We start from the raw sequence: 21,336 nt of genomic DNA on the forward strand, positions 1-21,336 counted from the left end.
ACCATATGTCCTGAACACTCCCAGTTCATCGTTACATGTAATTTCCAGGATGCTTTGTAGGGTGTGTATGCCTCCACCCCATTTCAAAATCAATGTAGCTCTCAATGGATTGACTAATGGCTGCAAGGTGTTACTTAGCATGCTGGTTTTGGCTGACAGTGCTGCTAAACAGTTGTTTGCTTAACGTGTCTTTCATGGTTCTCATGTGAAGTAACTTATTCTGAGGAATTGAACATGTCAGTGACTTCAGATCTGCTGGTAAGCATTTATCTGACATGCTGCTTAGACCAAGAAGGAACATGACCCCAGCTTGGTGCCCTAAACACTGATAATTTTGCCTTGTCCCTTTAGCCATACCCTATGTGTATTACCCTCAGACATTTTGTTATGCTGATCTCATCATTCCTATATCCATCAAGAATCTGTAGAGTAGGAGTGGGTGGGTGGCAAGAGCTAAAGAAAACTGTAATGAACCTGTAAAGGTGTTGTGCTGATGTAGTGTATAAGATGTTGTAATTCTGCCCCACTGTGAGGATCTAGGACTGATGGGACATTTTCTTTCATTTGTTTTCATTTATGTTGTTGTGTAGACCATTCTCAACCCTCTTCTAACCCTCTCTTAGGCATAGGATATGCAGCACCAAAGAGAAATTGCTTGTGCAGAGCAAAATGTTTGCATGTTATTATAGTGGGTGGACATGCCTTATTATTCACCTGTGATGTGTTGACTATCCAGAAGGTCTACCTGGCATTTCAGTAATAGCATGTGTGTGGTACAGTACTGAGTGTGGTCAGGAATGGTGTCTCTACTAATCATTTTAATGAAAGCAATCATGTGGAAGTGAACAGAAACTGAATTTAAATTGTAAACATGAAAGAAGTTAAACTACAAGAAAGTGCATTCTTTGAGCATCTCTCACATCTGACTCTAGGTTTCTGTATGAGGTGGTTGTCTGAGCCTTTGTCATATGTGCTGCATTTCTGGGCTGTCCTCACAATCTAGTAATGTGTTGCTATTGGGAATTTAGCTGGTGTGAATGACTTTTTTTTTCCTCTCGATAGCTGGTGGAATTGTTCATGTTGCCCTTAGCAAATAGCAGGCTATTCTTACTTGAATAGACCTATGGCAGCAAGCTGTGTGATTAGTTAGGTGCTGAGGGAGAGTTTTATATAAGCATTCTCTTGAGGTTGGTGAGATGTCTTCATGCAAATGTTTGTAGCTCCACAGTGGCACAGACAAAGTTTATTTGTGTGCATACAATCATAACAGTATCCTGACCTAGAAGAGAGACATAAAGGCCATCGAGTCCAGCTCCTGGCCCTGCCAAGGACACCCCAAGAATCCCACCATGTGTTTGAGGGCATTGTTCAAATGTTTCTTGAACTCTGTCAGGCTCGGCGCTGTGACCGCTTCCCTGGGAGCCTGTTCTGGTGCCTGGCCAGCCTCTGGGTGAAGAACCTTTTCCTAATACCCAACCTAAATACCCCTGACACAGCTTTATGCTGTTCCTTTGGGTCCTGTTCCTGGCCACCAAAAAGCAGAGGTCTGTACTTACCCCTCCACTTCCCCTCGTGGGGAGGCTGCAGACTGCAGTGAGGTTCTCCCCTTAGTGTCCTCTTCTCTGGGCTGACCTCATCCATTTCTCATACAGCTCCTCCTCTAAGCTGTTTACCATCTTCATGGCCCCCCTTTGGGTGCTTGCTAACAGATTTGTATCTTTCTTACAGATTGTGGTGCCTAAAACTGCACACAGCACTTGAGGTGAGGTAGCACCAGCACAGAGTGATGTAATGTACCCTCTCAAACATATGTTCTTTTTGGTAGCATAATGCTGTAAGTTACAGTTCCTGGCTTTATTTCTGCTCATATGTGTAAAGTCTTTTAATTCTGGAAGTTGGAGTTGAGAACCACTGTTTGAACTAACATTGACTGTGCCCTTCTTTTCACCTCTCAGTCTGAGGGTATGATTGAAGATGTTATGTTGATGCATATCTGCACTCAAATCTTCCATGAGTCAAGATAAAGAGATCCTGATGTAACTCTATCAATGTGTAATCTGGTCCCTGTGGAGAGGAAAAGATTATTGACATTGCCGTTACTGCTGATGGATGCCTGTGATGAATGTCCCCATAATTTATTTTACTCTGGGTGTCAGTCTCAGCAACTTAGAAGCACTTCAGGGTTACTTTTAGTATACTCAGCTGGATCTTCTATATGTCTACAGTGCCCTCATTTGTCATGAGGGCAGATCTGAATGGTGGGTTGTTATTTGGACTATTCTTGTGTGTGTCTACATGTTACTTTTATGTTAAAGAGAGAATGTCGGTGAAATCAGCGTGATGTTGCAGAAAGGAATATGTTTGCACTACATGAGTCCAGATCAAAGCATTCTTTTATAATGTCTTGCATTTTAAATGAATTTTGATTTAGTAAGTGCCTTTTTGTTCTTGCATGCACTTGATAGCCAAGTTTCTTCTCCAGCTGAGTACTGAACAATGCTGGTTGGGGTTGTGATAGGTCTTCTTTTGCAGCAGTGTGCTGTGATGCTGGCACAGGCAAATCATTTGAGTGTGAGTGATTGTCCTCACTGCACTGGGCACAGGATGCTGTTTTCCTTTGCTCCTTTGGTCAGGTTTCACGGGATAAGGACTCTACATTCCTGCCTGGCTCCTGCAGCAGTCTAAGCATCTCTGATGACATGCTGTTGGTCTTTCATAGTCACTGTATTCCTTTGCGTCACGGTTTGATGCTGGCACAATGCCAGTGCCCCCATGAAAATACCTTCTCTCTGGTGTCTGCTGTGAGATGTGACCAGGAATAAGCAAAGCAGGCCCCCATTTAGAAATAAAGAAAAAAAAACTTTATTAACTAAACTACAACTCTTAAGTAAAAAGAAACACACAGGGAAAATAAAAACCTTCCAAAAACATTTCCTCCTCCCCCTACCAAATTCCAATACATCCATCCCCCAAATTTCAACTCTCAGTCCATCACCACCCTTTAGATAATCAATTCTCAATTCATCAAGAGGAGAGGAGTCCTTCTTGTGCCATAGGTTTCCCCCAGAAACACCGGGGGATGCTTTGGATTTTTAAGGATGCTTTGTCCCGTTCCAAAAAGAGCACAGTCTCACCTTTGGGACACCTGTCCCCCCCAAATTTCACCCCCTGGGGCCGAGGGGTCTCAACACTGAACCCTCTTGGCTCTGAGCCATTGCCTCCCCCTGGATGCAGTCTCTGTGTCACAGGAAACATGGTTCTGTCCATGGCTATAACAAGAAGAGTCCAGTTAAAACCACTCCATCATCTCTTCCCACCTAAGATTCTTCTTTACTCTTCCGACATCTTTCACTTGCCCAGACCTTCACACTTGCACATTTCCTTCTTCCATTTCATCTCTATCTCTCTTCTAGGAAAGGTTAATGTTCTGCAAAGTTTTCATTGACCAAAAAAGGGTTAAAAGCTCCCACAAGTGGCCGGACACCTTCTTGCTGCACTCTCACCCTCCCACCCTTCTTCTTCTCGGCTGTGCTGCCGGCACATGTTATCAAGTTCCAAGGTAGCAGTCACTGGCACAGGCTGTACTCTCTCTCTCTCTCCTGGGGGGGCTGCCCGATACCTCCTGGTGCTTCTCCCACCCTTCCATGCCGGGGCCTCTTCACCTCCCATCTCTGTCCAAAGCCCCGGCCTACCTCACCCGGCCACGTGGCTCCTGTCCCCCACCCAGCAGCAGCAGCTGGATGGGGGAGAGATCCGAAACCTAAGAGAGCTTCCCCCGGGAGTGCTCTGCTTTTTAACCCGTGTTCTCAGTGGTGTATCCATTGTCCCCAGTGGCCACACCACGTGCCAATATTAAAATCTGGACACCTATTGGTGACCACAGCATATCCCAGAAAACCTACTTCCTGTCAAACCACGACATTCCACCCTTCGCCTCTGAGAACACACATTCTAAAATTATTATCAAAATTACATGAAATACACTTCTACAAAACAATAAAACCTCACTGTATTCCTTTGGTACCAAAGTGTTACCGAGTCTTTCCCTTTTACAGCTGGATGTTGTGGTAGGTGATCTTTTATCTCCAGGTGCCTTTGAAAACTTCATGCTATCACCTGGCAGTGCATGTTTTTTTCTTATTTTTCTTCTTGCCACAACTTGTGTCTGCTGAAAGTAAATGTGCCAAACTGCGTTTGCTCTTGGAAGAAGTAATAGTTCTATGGATTACTTTGCTTTGCTTAAGCAATAGTAAAGTTTGGCTCTTTTTCATTTTATGTATCTGCTAAGTCCATTTTTATGTGAACATTTATTTATTTGACTCCTGAAACAAAATATATTCTGTAGGATTTCCAAGGTCTCTGTAAACTTTTAAACCTGTAAATGATTTGATGAAGTGGGACTGTTTTCTCAGTAGGTTCCTTTTTTCCTGTCTTTCACAATGAATAGTGTCACGGTCTGGTGAAGGGCAGAATTTAGTATGTGTGGTAGGGGAAGAGTGGCTCAGCAGAAATCATGCTTACCTCCTTTTTTTTTTTTTCAGATTGTCATATTTTGACATGATTTTGGGATAGAAGTAGCTTTTTTCTGATTCAGAAAATGCTTAGCATTAAGGATTTGACAGATGTCCACCTTCTTTCTGACTTGGTGCTATTACTGATTCTCACTGCACAGCACAGTCCCTAACACAGTCCCTGAGCTAGTTCTTATGAAGAACTGTCAAAGTTACACTTCACTAGAATTTAATGTTGCCTTGAGAAACAGAGAATTCCAATTATTGATTCTAGGGGGTTCCCAAAGTGATTTTTGCATTCTTAGATTATCTTAATATTGCCTATGTGATGACTTCCCTTTTCTGGGTATTTATTCTTCAGATCATTCCAGATGTATTTGCTGTAAGTACTTTTCAAGAAACTGTGTTTTTGCCTGCTTGTGTGGCTTAATGCTTCTTGTTCACACAGCACAAATAAATTGAGGTGGTTTCCTTTCACATTATCTGTACTGTTCTTTCTGGTGTTATCACAGTAATCTTGCATGTAGATTATGGGCTTCTGTAAACCTGATTCCGAAGTGATGAGAGTGGAGGTTTTTGCAGAACCCTTAAAAGTTATTTCAGATTTCTGTTATCTTCTTGCTTTCTGGACAGAGATGTAGACTTTGGTTTCATTCTCATCAAGTGTTACGCTGGTTCCTGTTAACATGTTTACCTTCGCCACTCACAGAGGTAAATTTGACTGCAAGGTTCAGTTTTCCCTTTTGCTACTGTGAGAAATACCCAGAAATGAGTTAAATGACACTGAGAATCTAATATCTACATTTCATACTTACTTTTGCTGAAATGAGTTACTTGGAGGTTATGGCTTCAGAGCAGGAAGCGTAACTGTAGTCAAAAGAAACTGAGATTATGCTAATGAAGTTTTGCTTGATGTCTTCTGCTTTGTATTAAAATGTATCATAATGAATACATTCTATTTCTTCTTCCCTACAGGTAAAACAAGAAAAACCAGAAAATTTACCAGATTTAGAAAACTTGGCACAAGAAAAATTCCTTGAAATGGAGAGCATGAACAGTGACTCAGATTTACAAAGGAATGAAAAATATATGTATTTTAAGGATCAACTTAAGGAGATGAAAAAACAATGTAAGTCTGATTTTTAAAAAAATGATTCTTTGAATGCTAAGTAGTAAAATCTGAGTAACTGCCCTGAAATCCAGAACTGTCACTTATGGCTCAAACTGATGGTGAGTATTCTTAAAAACTTTAAAACTTACTTAAATTGAGATCTGTGTGGAAAAAAAACCAACCAGTGTAGTTACCTTGATAGTTTTATTTAGACTCCTACAGCTCCTGCTGTGTTTGAACACAAATATCATGAAAACAATTTTTTTTTTGTAAGGTGGGCTTTTTCATTTGAAGACCTTTTGCATTTATTTTCTTAACTGATAGGATCTCCTAAAAGGATTAGGTAAGCTGTTTTCATTTGTCACTTAAACAAATTGCTCCTGTTTCACAACACAGGATGTGTTGCAACACTAAGAAGACCTTTGCTTTAATGGTAGAACTGTATTGTTGGAAAATGCCTACTGTACGTGTTCTCAGGTTTACAGCTTCTGTGCACGCACTGTCCAACACTGCAGATTACTAAAATCCATTTTTTCCAAATACATGGAATTTTTCAAGTGTTAGAATTTTAAGCTATTTGTGCTTAAATTACCAAAAAAGTTGAAGAGTAAACAGTTTGGTTATTTATGCAACACAACAAAATTGTCTACTTTTATTGCCCCACACATATAGCAGTCATTAAAATATTACTCTGATTACTGGTGCTGGGAAAGTTCATGGGCTCTGACACTGTTTGTGTTGCTCTTCCCTAATCATGATTATGTTCTGAAATCATATTATTCTGCTTGCTGTCCCTTGACCCCTTGACCCCTGTACCTATTCCCTCCCATCTTACAATTTGATTTCAACATAAACTGGTATCTCAGGAACTTCAGGAGTCATAGATTAATGATTTATACCATTGGAAAATGATATTCTGGGTGCTCTCCTGTAGCTCTCCTCGAATTCTGTGTTTTTTGAAGCCCTATCCAAAATCCAAAGAAACCAGTGGAAAGAATTTTCCCACTGGTCTTTGGATTGCTTCCCTATAGAGATTTATAGGATGTGCTTGAGAAGGTGAATTTCAGATCTGGTATCTTAAGACTCCCTAGGATTAGAGCTTGAAGGCTTAATATATTTGTTTTCCATCTTTATGCATTTAAGCACTGATCTCTGAGTTTAATAAAGCTCTTGGCACTACTCTAAGAATGAACGCACCAAGTTGCAGACCACAAAACAGTGTAATTTTCACTCCCTACATAACCATAAAATTACTACTGCCCCACCATTATGTTGTAATTTCTAATTTCCAGGTGTTTGTAACTGAGAAGATAAAAATCTTGATAACTGACTTTGGATTTACTTTCTGCCTTGTAATTGCCTGAGGAAGGGGTGTATGCTCTAGTGATACATCCAGTTCAAGCTGTGGGATTAAATTCTAACTGGCCGACCTGTTGAAAAAATCCCAAATTAAATAAACACAATAGAAAATATTCTTAAAAAAATATGAGGACATTATTCTGCTACTGCTGCCTGAAATCCAGATTTGTCTTATTAAATGCTTCACTTGCAATACCAGCTGAGCTGAAGATTAATAAAATCTGTAAAAGATAATACTAGTTTCCATAAGCTGGTGATTTTCCTTAAAACATCCTATATGTACATGTGGTTTTGGTGGGGTCATTTTGTAAGAAGAAATTATGGTCATCCTGTTAAATTTTCAGCATTCATGCTTAAGCCAAGTTATCTGTGTATTCTTTACCTTCTCCTGTATGAGTTGTGATTTCAAAAGGACGAGTCCTGCAATTCTGGCCTCATCTCAACAGCACATTATAATGTGTCTGCAGATTTTGGGACACACTTGAAAACTGCTGGATGTGAGTTACATGTATGAATAACTTCATCAACAACTACAGGTTAATATTTTGTTTTCAACTATTAGCCTTGCCAGGTGCAACTTAGTTCATGATTCCTGGCTTTTTTTGAGAACACATACACCATTGAGGTTCAGTTTTTAGCTTTTTTCTGGAATTTGGTTTTATTGCTCAGTTAGATAAAACATAAAAACTCCTGCCATGTTTTCTCAGAGGGGCTTTCCTATTTTGGTTTTTATTTTTGTTTGTTTGTTTGGTTGGTTTTTTTTGTTCCAATTTTTTCTATCTATCTCAAAGGAGCAGACAAGGTAGATACTAAAATGATTTGCTTTCCAGGATGAGTTACCATTAATGATTATGTATCTTTTATGCAAAGCTTGACATCTGTATTCTAGAACAGCTGAACAAGGAAATATTATATTCTCACATTGTTTTGCTATTTAAAAATTAACTGAAATTTGAACTTTCTCAACACAGTTTTTAGGTATGGTGTGAAGCAGTTAAATACAGCTTATATTAACAGAAAATTAAGGTAATATATTTTCTCTATATTTTTCTCTGCCACCATGATGAAAGGAAGGTGCATGGTTGTTCCCTGTCCCCTGACAGGTGACGGGCAGTGCCATAGGTAGCTCTAATACTCAGGGAGGAGAATGGTGCTGTGTCACCTTCAACTTGTCTTCCCTTGGCGGTTCTGTGGGAAGGAGACCTTCTTACCTTTGAATTTCAGCACCAGCCAAGGTGCAGAAATGAAATTGGGCAAGTACATCTCTGTGGCAGTAAGGATGAGATCATGCCTCAGAGCAGTTTCTGTTCTGCTCATCGTTCAGACAGTTTTCAGACATTTTCTCTCAATCTGTGAGCCTTTATTATGCAGCTACTTTAGCTGGGTTTATGAAGTGGTGAAAAATCTTCACCTCTGATATGTGTCAAAACACTGTCAGACAGGTTTTATGTGAACAGCAAGTGATTTTTCTGAAGTCTGTTTTCAGAACAATCTTAGTTTCCTAAATTCCCACTTCTTATTTTTAATGGAAAACAGTTTCATTTTTCTACTCAAACCTTCTTAGACTGTAAGCAGTAGGAAAGAGTGTTGGTTGATTTTTCCTTTTTTTAACCATTACTTGTACCCCCAAATGGCTACATTAGTTTTTCCAAATAACTGAGCACTTGGAGGAGTTTTCACTAAATTTGGTAATACCAAAAAGTTCAAAATGACTGCATGGGTGGTAAGGAAAGTTTTTTGTGACCTTAACACTACATGACTGGTGCTGTCCTTAGACATAAGGGTCCCAGATCTGCAAAGTGCTTAGTGATCTCCTTTTGATTAAGTGAAATGCTTAAGCAAGTTGCATAAATTAAATTTTATGAGTAGATCCTTTGAAATGAGTGAGATTGCTGGCATGTTTCACTTCCTTATTGGAGCATGACCACAGTACAGAGCTGTGCAGGAGCGAACCCATAGGAACTAAACCATGCAGGAATAGTAACTTTGCATTTTCTGTCTTCTGTAAGTTTAAAAACCCACCTTCTGTTTGAAGTTGTATTACTGAGTCTTTTTATTTCATGCCAGAATATATATATACACATATTTATACACATACATATACACATATCAAAGGCATCTATCTTCTGGCAGAAAGTATGAGAAATTTTGTCTTCACAGAATGAAACTAAGAGCTGTCTTTATTCTCCATGTATCAGTTTAAATGTATGATACTCTGTATGGAGAGCTAATCAGAAGGTATAATCTCTACTCCTGTGACCCTAGCTGCCACTAGTGTATTTGCTGAAGGTTATTTAGTGTCACGTTTGGTGCACAAAGGATGACAGATTTCATAGCCCTTTTGTAGCAGCTGATAACGTGCACTTTGGAATCCTTGATAACTGCAGGTTCTGCAAACACACAACAGATGCATACTTCAGTAGTGATTTTGTGGAAAATGATAAGATTTGAGTGAATGACAATATTGCTGGTTATGCCAAACAGTTTGTGAATGACAATATTGCTGATTATGCCAAACAATTTAAGGATTTAGCGAATGTAGGAAAGATATTTTTTTTTAAATGGGGGACAAATAATTTTGAGACTCAATAGTAGTTTAGGCAAGTTTTTGTCACAGGAAATCAGTCACTGTAATGTAGTTCGGAAAGTAACTACACTGCAGTTGTAAGGATCTTTCTTGCATTCTCCATTGAAGAAAAAAAGTCTCTGAGTCTTTAAAAGGAATAAGTATGTATCATTTTGCTAGTATGGATTTATAGTCATTATCAATAAGCAAATATTTTGAAAGGAGAAGATTTTAAATTTAATTCAAGTAGGTGCCATATGCCCTGTTGATACATGTATTTTAAGTGATACATATGCTGAGAAATAATGGTGTGAAAAAATGTTTTTTTTTAGATACAGTTTGGGATAGAAAAAATGTCACTATGAAAGAAATTATCTTTAAATTTTTAAAACAGTCTATCACAGATTCCAGCAAAGACTAAGTTCTTTGATTTGCTTTTAGTAGGATAAGAAAACAAGCTGCAGCAAGATACTGTGTATTACATTGCTTGATGAGTTTTGTCCAATTAATCCTCACAACATCACATTGAGGTAGGCAAGTTAATTTTATTTCCTACCACACAGCAGTGGTGAAATTTGAGGAAATAGTTGAAATTTCTTGTATGGACTCACATAACTGATTTGCAGATCTGGGTTTCTCTTCAGTTGTAGTTTACTTCTTAGTTGGCCTATTTTTGTCCCTATACTTAGCTCTGATGGCAGAGAATCAGATGAAAAGTAATGTTAGTGTATTTTTCCTTATATTTTCAATGTAAAAAATATTTTAAAATCCCCTTACTGACTAATTATGAGAAAACAACTTCAGCACAAGAGCTGAAAATTCCAGCTGAAAGTGGGATTGGTGTTATAACAGTTCAGTGATGTGTGTGGGATATGCACTTTTCATTTACGTAAAATCCCTTACAGACAGCCCCTTGGCTAGTAAAGAAATGAAAGAGGATCCAGCACTTGAGAAGGTCATTTGAAGTCTAGGAGTCTTTGGTTTAGGTCTTTGCTTTGTTATCTTCTTGTTGTCTTAGATCAAGTCATTTAGTTTCAGAACAGATACTGGGAGTTGGGTCCCTAAAAACTTTGTGGGTCTGGACTTTACGCCCAAGTCTGGAATTCAGTTCTGGGTGTATTGTGTTTGTGTGCAAGAAGAGACCTGGACTAGCTCATATCCTGCTGCTCTGGGCTGGTGGCCTGTGGAGCAAAGCAGCCATGTCCAGCTGAGTGCAAAACTTTCAATTGCCCTGCTTCTCTAGTGGCACTAAAGCATCATTATTATATTTTTGTGATTTTTTGAGTTCAAAGAACTGTAGATAATAACCTAAGTGTGTTTTAGTGTGCCAGAGTAATCTTTTCATGGCGTGATGCTGAGTGGGAAAACTGCAGCCTCAGAGGAGTAAAGTATGTCAAGAGGCATTTGTGTGAGTGAGAGCTGTCTTGTGGGTAGGGCATAAGGACTGTCCTGAGAAGAGAAATTTGGCATGGCTTTCCCTTTTGGGACTGTCCTGTCTGGGTATTTCCTGGAAAGAACTAGTTGATTTGCTCAGGAGTCAGCTAGCCCACTTGTAGTTTTGAACGATTAAGAGATGAGGGCCTGATATGGAACGAGTCAAAGCTACTCTATTTCACAGTTTTTGAAAAGATCACCTAGAGAAATAAACTAGATAAATGGAATGCTCACCTAATATAGCAATGGGACCTGTAATGGTACCCAAGAACAATATCCAGAGTGCAAAATTACCATCACAGCTACTATCCTTGCTAGTTTGTGAAGACCAGAATGAATGAAACCATCAGAAGTTTCCTTCTGCAATCTGGATGACTTTTCCAGGGTAATAATTAGTGGGGTTTTTTTTCTGAAAATGCAGAAGCTTGCATTAACAAGATCTGTGTTAGTGGATTAATGAAGAATATCAATTGCCAATAGACCTGGTGAGGGTTTCTTTGTTGAAATGATTGCCTTTCTAATGCAATTGATTGAAATAAGAAGTTTCTTGCTTTGACATTTAGAGCTCTGACATGTAATTCAGAATTAAAATGAAAGAGGAATCAACTCACCCCCTCCAACAACTCTTCTCCATTATGAGTCACCTGGAGTATAAGAGACCTGAGTTTCAGTCTTGGTGATGTAAAATCAGAACTTGACTGACTCTGGGCCTCCTAAGTGATTGACCTGTAACTCTGGAATCAGTCTCCCTCTCTCTCTGTCCACAGTGTATTTAACTATATATCAAAATGGCAACAACTGCAGAAGGAAATACTGAGAGACACTGACTTTTTAGTCCTATAGTAAAGCACTCAGCTCAGAGAGGACATATCTAAATCAGAAAGAGCATCTGATGTAGGTCTTTCCTGTTATAAATATCTGCCCTTCTAATCAGCAGATGCTTAAGGATAAGATCTTATCTCTTTCTATGCCTACCATCTAATCTATATATATATTTTTTAAAGAGCTACATTTGATTCCATTGCAAAAATCTTTTCAGGATGTAATTTTTGGTTTTATATCAGCCTGACTTTCAGGTCAGCACTGAGTCTATAAAATTTAGAAAGGAAATAGAGTGTTACATGGAAATAATTTTTTATTGTTATTATACACTTAGGGATAATACTTAGGTTAATTTATTGTTACTGCTATGGGATAATTCTCTCTTAAGTGAGCACATTGATGGCTACCAGCATGGCATTTTTACTGTTCATATGAATATATAGGTCAGGAAGGGAGCTTGTAGATGCTGCTTCTATTCCCTTGATGTTGCATTTAATCACAATAGCTAATAAAATGCCATCTTGAAATATATTAATTTTTTCTTTGTTGTTTCTCTTGGAAGAATGATGAAAAACTTAGAACTTTGCTCAGATGGGTGAGAAATTTTCAAGCAAAATAAGTCTGTGGCCAAGTTTTTGCTCCTTGTTCTTGTTCCAGCACTGTACTCTGGCTTATAGAGATGCTCTCCCTCAATGGAGTTTAGTTTGATTCAGTCAGTTTCTGTCTTTCTTGACTCTATAGTAATCCAGTTATGCAACATGGAAACTTATAAAATCTCATATTTTGTGACCATGCTTGAACATATCAGAAATGTTTTATAAATTTCAGATGAGTGAGAAGCATGGGGATAGTACTAAACCTTGACTGTATCTAAAATTCAGAAATGTTAAATAGATGTGTTATACCCAATGGGAAATTTGTCTTCTGGTAATAAATCACCTGTGATTTCACTTAGAGTTTTCATTCTCTTCTTTCCTAGTGTAGTAATACATACTATTTCGCAAATCTGAACAGTGAAAATATAAGGACTGCCTCTGTCAACTAAGTACAGTTTTACTTGTCATTATATCTGTTGCCCACTATTCAGAAAGGTTTAAAAGTCAGATGATACAGGTATTCCAATCCTTTGCCATGAGCTTACAATTTAAATTTTAAGTGTGATCACAAGAAAACAGGTGAAGAACAGTCCAAGGAGAAAAAAATCAAAGAAAGAAGAAAGGAAAAACGTCTCAGTATTAAAATTTTTAAATGAGATGCTCTCATTTTGAAGTTAGTATATTGAGGGGGAAGGAGAAAATTAAAGCTTAGTGGAGCTTTAAAAATTAGAGAACTTTGTTTTATTTACTCATTTTTTTCCTGTTACTTGAATATTTAACTGGAGGGACAGTAGGTTTTTTCACTCTTTCTACATGTTAATTTCAGTCATTTGTATGGTGGGATTTTGTGCCATCAGTATGCACAAGAATGAGTGGAAATTCTAATTCAAGTAGAACTCTACTACTCCAAGTAATGCATTTGTATTGACTGCTGGGACAAAACACATTTGAGGAGAAACAGGCAAGTAGTTCTGAGATAATGCTGACTAAATAATAATTCATCAGTGCTTATCACACTGCATGGTAACTTCAGAATACTCCAGTTCAGAGAAAGTAAAACTCTTGGTGTTTTTATGGGTCCTGAAACTATTTGCCATGTGGCTCTTTGGTGTGTCCTTTAGAAGTGTGGCAGGTTGAGTTAGACCTTGCTTTGCTAAGTGCCAGTGTAGGTCTGAAATCAGTGGAATTTTGCTTTTCCTTGATCTATACTTGCAACATATAATAACATACAAAATAGTAGTGTACAGCAAGATCAATAAACATATCAGATGTTCCTGTGCATTGGCTGCTTACTGTAATTTTTGATATCCATATTATTTCATTTCCTTCTTAAACTCACAGTAGAGCCTGGTTTCTTTCCAACTTGAATTTTATGCCATTAATATACTGGAGATCATCTTCGCACTCCCCCAATCTGTTAGATGTTGAGCTGAAATGGAGGAATAAAGCTAGAGAAGCACTAAAGGACTGCAACACTCATCTTTTAGGTCTGTGGACCTCAGACTGGATGCTGGAACCTGGAGTTACGTGTCTTGGCTCCCAGGAGGAGGGCTAGGCACACCTGCTTGAACAGCTTTGTTCAGTGACAAATCTGTTTGTCAGCACAGAATGCTTTACATCTGTATGTCAATCATGGTATTGCATAAGTTGACTAAAAATGTGCCAACTTTAAAGTAACACAAAGGTAATGAATCTCTTTTACTGTGACTCTGAGCACCTGTGCTTGTGTTATGTAGCTGGAGAGGAAATGGACCATGGCTCTAATCTGTGGATTTAGAATTTCAGGCTCTCAAAAGATTACTGATATTATGGGGGAGCTGGAGTGCTAATTCTGTGTACTGTTTCTCAGGGGTAACCTAAGAGATGTTGCTTTCAATCTCCATTAGCACAAAGTCAAAGAAATCAAACACCTTTGTTGGCATTTACACTTAAAACAGGCTTGGAGCATTCAGATATTTTGTCACAACTGAGGAGTGGTTTCAGTTGTCACCTTTCAGCAGTTATTAGCTCTGATTTCAGACATAGCACCTGACTTTACAAGTGTGGAAAGGTTTATCGTGTCGTATCATCTCAAATGTGGATGTACATTTGTGTTACCATATTTGCAGTGAATGATTTTAGGATTAAAGACAAGTTGCTTAACAGGTATTCCAACAGGCACTAAAAATACCTGTTGAGGGAGAAAAGCAGTTAATGGAGTGAGGGTGAGAGTGCTTATGGTTTATGCCATAGCCTTGTGACTACAGCAGTTTCAGGAAGCAATGCCAATAAATTCACAAATAAGCACCTAAAAAAGCCCTTATGAGGAAGATGACATGTTTGACTCCTCTCTGGATCCTCCCCTGACTGCATTACTGGAGACTGGACGATACCAGGAAAACATTACTTTGGCTTTCCCTGCCTCATGCCCTCTGTAGCAATTTTCATTACTCATCATCAGAGGCTGCTGGATGGGATGAAGGTTACATCTGACATCACATAATTGCTCACAGGCTTTTCAGCAACCCCTAGGCTGCAGGCAGGTGTGCAGAGGGCACTCTGCAGTCCTTCAGTTGTAGCAAAATGCCACCATGGCTATGGAAGTGGAAGGGGGCTGGGGAGGACTGGAAGAGAGTGCATGACTCTGTACTCCAGTAATTAACTTGCAGCAAGAAATGGAAAGAAATCTGGGTTCTGTACATCTCCATCATCTCCTTTTCTGCTTCCACCTGAATGGAACTGTACCTCCTTTCCAGAGCCAGGGGTTGCAGGACAAACAATGTATTCTTAGATCTTCAGGCTGGGGCAGCTCTGGACAAGTAAAGAACTCAAATCTTCAGATCCCTGGAGAACCAGGGAGAGACTTACTGGAGATAGATACCTTCAGGGTTAAGAGGCCATGGAACAGATTTTTTCATTTTGGACTTTAGTAGTTTGCTTCAGTTCTCTGGATCTGGCCCACCCTCTCGCTTCCTATTTGAATGTTGAAGGGTCAGTTCGAGACTAGGTGAAATCAAAAGAGGTTTTTGCAGGAAGGCTGTTCATCAGGATCTGTCTGAGCTCCCAGTATAAACTAAGTGGCTAGTTTATAGTCAGATAGGAAAACATGCAGAAAAACAGTCCTTGCTTATTGCAGGATGGAAGACTTCATGCAGAAAAGCTAAAGAGTTTCCTTCGAGGGAAAAAATGTAAAAGCTTTCTGATTGCTTTATCAGCTTCTACAATAAAAATAGTAATTACTGCTATTTAAGACTAATGAATAAATCACTGTATTAAAATGGGAACAAAAAAGTTTAACTAGCAATCATATGTAGTCATTTAGCAGCTCTGTTATTAGTGTGGGCAAAGTAAGCTATTCACCTAACCTTTGCTGCAGCATCCATTGCTTTGGGTTTTTTGTGGGTCTTTTTTTTTCCTATAATGCAGATTGAATTCTTTTCTGATCCCCAGAAGAGTTTTGTTTTGATGTCTATATCTGTTTTGTCATGTGTCTACATTAGTTGGGCTCATATTCCAGAATTCCACAAATACCTGCTCACCTAAGAAGACATGGCTGTGTAGATTGCTGCACTGAAATCATGCCTGCATATGGGTTTTGTCATATCACAGCTATGTCATGAAAAGATATTTTCCAGCTCTGTCATACTCTGTCATCACCACTTCTCTCATTTTACCCAACTGCTCCCCAGCCTCAATCAACATCCTTCCTCCTTTTTCTGGAGCTGCTTTCCCTTTTCAGGTGATGCCACAACCTCCTGCCTCCCTTCAGTCCTCCTCTTTGGCTTTAGCTTTGCCAGCTCCTTCTTAGAAGTGTCACAGAACATTTTACCCTTAGTGGATGTACTTAGATTTACTAGTGAGGCTTTCCTGCCAGTCTTGTTGTGTCCTGAAGACATTGTCATGCTTCCAGCTCAGCAGTGTACACAGCACAAGCTGTAATTTAGAGGAAAGTAGTGGCTATTGACCACTAACATAACAGTGGTGTGCTAGCTATGGCTTTACATTTTCGTTAGAGTTGGAAAAACTAGTAGCTGTGTGAGTCATGAAAGCCAGTGTAGCAAAATTCAGTTGTAAATGAAAGAGGAACATTTCCATATTCTTAATTTGGCTTAATTCCTGTGCCTAATGGCTGTGTATATACCATAAACATTGTGAAGGAGCAACCATGGAAACACTTGTTTTCTTGCATTGCTAAATTTACTCAGGGTTGAATATTAACACAGCGCCTGGCATTACTTTAAAAGCAAAAATAGCTAAAGCATGACTCACTATGAGTCATTTACTGCTAGTCCTGCTATACTGCCTAGAGCTTGACATTGAACAAGTTGGCAGCCTGCATTGCTGCATTTTTTTCTAGGAACTTTGAACACATTTCATTCTTGTGAATTCTCTTGTGCAACAATATTGAACACAGCAATGTGTTTATTTTCCTTCCAAAGTCGAATTAATCAGAAAATGGTGAAACAAAGAGTATTTTTCTTGGAGATTCTGGAAGAGATGGATTCTGAGAATTATTTTTTTATCTGCAATAATGAAATCATTGCAAGGATGTTAAAAGTTAATTACATTTTATTCAGATTATGTAAGATATATACATTAAAATACCTTTATTGTTGTTATTGATTTGCATTGTCAGCAAAGGTATATGTAGAATCAGAAAGCCAAGCCTGTAGGCTGAGAATGTTTTCTCTTGAATTGGCAAGGATTTTGTGGTGGGAGGGCAGACAGCTCTGAAGGGGCAGACAAAATGAGGCAACTGCGTTCCTATTGGCCTCTGTGTGTAAAAGGCACACCCTAAATATGGTGCTGGGTATCTGGCAGTGAGTAGCTTGTTGGCTGGCTGTGGGAATGCCTGGAAAGATCAGCTGATTCCAGTCAGATGGGAAGGGGTAATGAGAGAGGGCTGAAACCAAAAGCAACTTGCTGAAGTAACCATGTGATAAGATCCTGAAATGGCAGAGCCAAATATCACTTTCATTCTGCTAGAATTTTGGTTCCACCTAAATGTTACTTCTAACTAAAAGCCACTTCTTAGAACAATAGATAAGGAAATCCTTTAATATTTTCCATTTTTTTTCTACTTAAAAATATCACTATGATAATTGAAGAAAAATCTTATGCTACCGGCATGCAACCTTCTGCATGTGATCAGAAGAGGTACCAAAAATCAAACTAAAATATTCATAATGTAAGTTCACCTACAATTGTAAAATCCCACACCCCTTGGTATGGAGAAGAAGCTTCCTATGTATCTCTTCCTTTAACTACAGATTATGGAAATAGAGACTGCAAATTACATTCATCTGTATATTTAATAATATGTGCTGTGCAGGATCTTTGTAAGCTAAAGCATTTTCTCTGTCTAATCTCTTAGAACATCAACTTCAAAAATTTCTCTTGAAGTGGTTTCCCTATTAAAAAATCTCATTATGATGACTCAAGAGAGAAATAAGAATGATTAATTAAGCTTAACAGTGACATCCTAAGCATTGTCCTGATATGCACTCTTCTGTCTCATTTCAACACGAATTTGTGATCACCGCACTGAAGACTTCTCTTTAAAATTTAAAATTGTTCAGGAAATTTAACTAAATAAGTTTTAAGTATTTTTTCTTTGTTCTCCTGACTAACAATCATACTAAAAATGATACCATGTTATTTTTCCTAAACCTAGAATAAAAAAATGATTGTGTTATATCAAACAGTATTAAGTGGAAAAGGATTTTGGTTTATTTTTGTGTTAACTCTTTGACAGTGACCCCCAAATCCCTGTTATTAAAATGTTTTCAGTAATTACTCATGGTACATGCTCTTTAGCAATCTCTTCATAGCTACTGAATAGGCTGTGCCTCAGCCCCACCTCCAGGCATGTTAGGCAGAATATAGACATGAGAATATAAGATAGGAGTAAGACTGTGCCTTTTAAAAGACAGCTCTGTGTAGGAGGTTTTTCTGCTCAGAGGATCATCAGAAAGATTGGAGCTGCCTAAGGCATGATATCTCTTGGGCATCTCTGTACACGCCGTGTAAGTTATGTCTCTATTAAGCTATAGCAAATTATTCCCCTCCCTGTGCAGTGTTTCCATGTACATGTTCACACACTGACAGAGCAAGGCAGTGGAGTCTCTAGGACATCAAAAGACCATGTGCTGAGTCCTAGATTGACACATGGAAGCATAGTCTAAAACTTAATGAGAACTTTATTACAAAGTATTCACTTTTTTTTCCCACACATACATACAAAATACTCTGTTGAAGTGAAACCAACATCCTGTTACGTGTGCATCTAAAAATGACAGGTGAAAACTCTCAGTTCTCAGATCACTTGCTGTTCCAGTTATGAATCCAAGATGATTTTCTTCAATATTTTCACATGATAGAGCAAACAGAACACCTTATAGAAAGCTGTAAATCATGCAGAGTGCTGAGAGAATTCATACCCACTTAACCACTGCAGGCTGTGAGGCTGAAGATCTTGCTGCATTCTTTCCCTGAGTCTTGAAGTGTGCTTGAGGTGCAGTATTGGCACCATGGTGTCTGTGAATTGTCAACAGAAAAGTGACAGGAATTTTGGACTAACAAATTAGATTCTGTGGATATATCCAGGTCCTGCACTGCTTTCAACACCAGAGTAGAGGCTTTCCCCCCCCCACCCTTCAAATTGATTTTATCAGGTACATCTAACCTGAGGAACTCTTTCATATGTAATGAATGGATAGGATGCTGAGGGTGTAATTCCTTATTCCCATGGAGTTATGAATAATATAGTTATTACTAAACAAATTTGCCATTAAATTACTTGCACAGCATGAGCTACAGATGGCCAGAAAAAACTGTTCTTTGTCTGTTGCACAATTTTTATGTGACTGTGCCCTATTAGAACCAACCTTTCTGACTAAGGTTGTCCTGTGAGCCTTTAATCTTAAAAGTAGCCCTTTTTTGCTACAGTTTGTCTGAGGTTGATTCACAAGCGTAGTCATACAGGATCCAGTGGCATCACTGAACTGTTAATCACTGTCACCTTTTGTAAAGAGTCTGAATGTTAAAATGCTCATTTCTAAACAGCTGCCAAGTGCTTTCCTTTTTCAAAAGCCATTAGTCTAGCAGAATTCGTTGCCTCTGTTTTTTGTTTCTTACACACTTAGAACCTATGGCAAGCATTTTATACTTCTTGTAGCAGGTGTATCTGTGATGTGTTAGTGGACAAATTTGCCCTGAGGTTAACTTCAGATCTGAAATGACAAACAGATGTTTGCAAATGAAGAGATCTTCCAAGTCATGAGAGGCCTTCGTCAAGTCACCAAAGGTGATGGGAGTGCTGACAAAGGTTTTTCACTAAACAGGTTAAAAACTCCTCCTTTAAGGCATAACTTAAAGCTTGCGTATTTCAGATCAATTGTGTTATTTGAGGAAATTAAGATACTGAAGGTTAACTTGCCTTAACATTTAGGAATAAGTCTGGAGCCATATTTTTAGTTTATATATAAACTTGGAGTATCTCTTTAGGTCCCTCATTGAGAAATTTGATTAACATCTTTATTGTGTGTTCCTCTGTAGGATGGGGAAGGTCTGCACCTCAGGAAGAATGTCTACAGACATGTGCAGACATATTGAGTTCCTCTGCCTTGTCTCTACATCTAGTAAGGCCAGTGCCATGCAAATGTGGCTATACAAATTCTGAATCAGCACTAGGCTCCATCAGTTTAACCAAGGGAATGGGCAGAGGAGCTCTGTTTACACCCACCTGTGAAGATGTGCCCTGAGATTCACCAGAATTCCAGAGAACTGAGATTGTAATTAGAACAATGTGCTCATACTTCTGCTTATATAGATGTCTCAATGTGTGGGATAATTTGCTTTTGCTGCTTGTTCCTCCTGAGCAGAGGTGAGGCCTCTGCTTGAGACATCAGCATGATTAATATTCCACTGAATATCCAGCTCAGCATCATTATTGTATTTTTTTAGGTGGGTAAAATTAGGCAGCAAGAACAGAAAAGCTTTTAATAGGCTGTGAGCCTGTTGACATACCTCCTATTTAAAGAGAAACACAAAAAAAGAGAAAACATTTTGTATGTAGGATGGATGAAACTTATTCTAAAATTTCTTGAATATTGGTGTTTAGTGAAAAAGATCATGTTTGGAGTTTGGTTACTGTTTTAGACCTTAATAAAATACTACAGAATGTGAATCAGTTGATGGTTATCTGTGATGAGCAGGTAAACAAAAGATGTATTTCCCAATGGGGTTTTCATATGATGGTGACAAACTCCGTTGCACAACAATGGTCACATTCCAAAGCTGCAACCAGGTTCTGGAGGGCTTAATTTCACAACTGCTTACTGTGTCCTATTGCATTACAGTGACCTTTCAATAAAAAGGGAGATTGCTAGCTTGTTTTTTGTTGTTATTTTTTTTTTTTTAACTTAAAAACTCAATGACTGTATAGTGCACTACCTATTTTTACATATCAAATTTGTCCTTGACATTTTAAACTATGTCCTCTAGAAAAACATCCAGAAGCTTTTGTGTTTTCTACCTTTTTATTAATCTCTAATGTGCAGATCTACTTAAGGTTTGCATTTTTGTTGGCAACACAGATAATTGTAAAAAAATAATTCTGATATTGAGTGACTGACATTAAAGTATGTTTTCCTGTTGCAACTTATGTATCATCCATCTGACATAGCAACACAACAAAATTATTTGTTGTTTAGTTGATAAGAGGTTCTTTTTTCAAGGTGAACTCATGAAACCTCATTTCTAAAAATTGTGTAGTTGCAAGGATAGCTACAAAACAAAAATAAAATCATGTTAACATGATACGATATGAGAAAGATATAAACATCTGAACAGTATTTAGTTCTTGGCTGTTAGAATTTTTTTTTTATGCTTATGACATTCCCTAAATAGTGACTCTGCTACAAGTACACTTGTACCTCATATTGTGAAACAGTCATG

At 38.4% G+C, this 21,336-nt stretch overlaps 1 protein-coding gene across 1 annotated transcript in view; it reads left to right on the top strand.

The window, feature by feature from the left end:
• NSMCE2 (NSE2 (MMS21) homolog, SMC5-SMC6 complex SUMO ligase) overlaps positions 1–21,336 on the top strand; it is a 128,267-nt gene that overhangs the window by 56,400 nt on the left and 50,531 nt on the right. Inside the window, exon 4 of the mRNA XM_071421788.1 lies at positions 5,487–5,640. Within this exon, the coding sequence (XP_071277889.1) occupies positions 5,487–5,640 (154 nt within the window). The remainder of the gene's footprint in view (positions 1–5,486; positions 5,641–21,336) is intronic.

Source organism: Agelaius tricolor, unplaced genomic scaffold (assembly GCF_023055355.1).
Source record: "Agelaius tricolor isolate 1412-34295 unplaced genomic scaffold, bAgeTri1.0.p SCAF_2, whole genome shotgun sequence".
In the NCBI taxonomy this organism is placed as follows: domain Eukaryota; kingdom Metazoa; phylum Chordata; class Aves; order Passeriformes; family Icteridae; genus Agelaius; species Agelaius tricolor.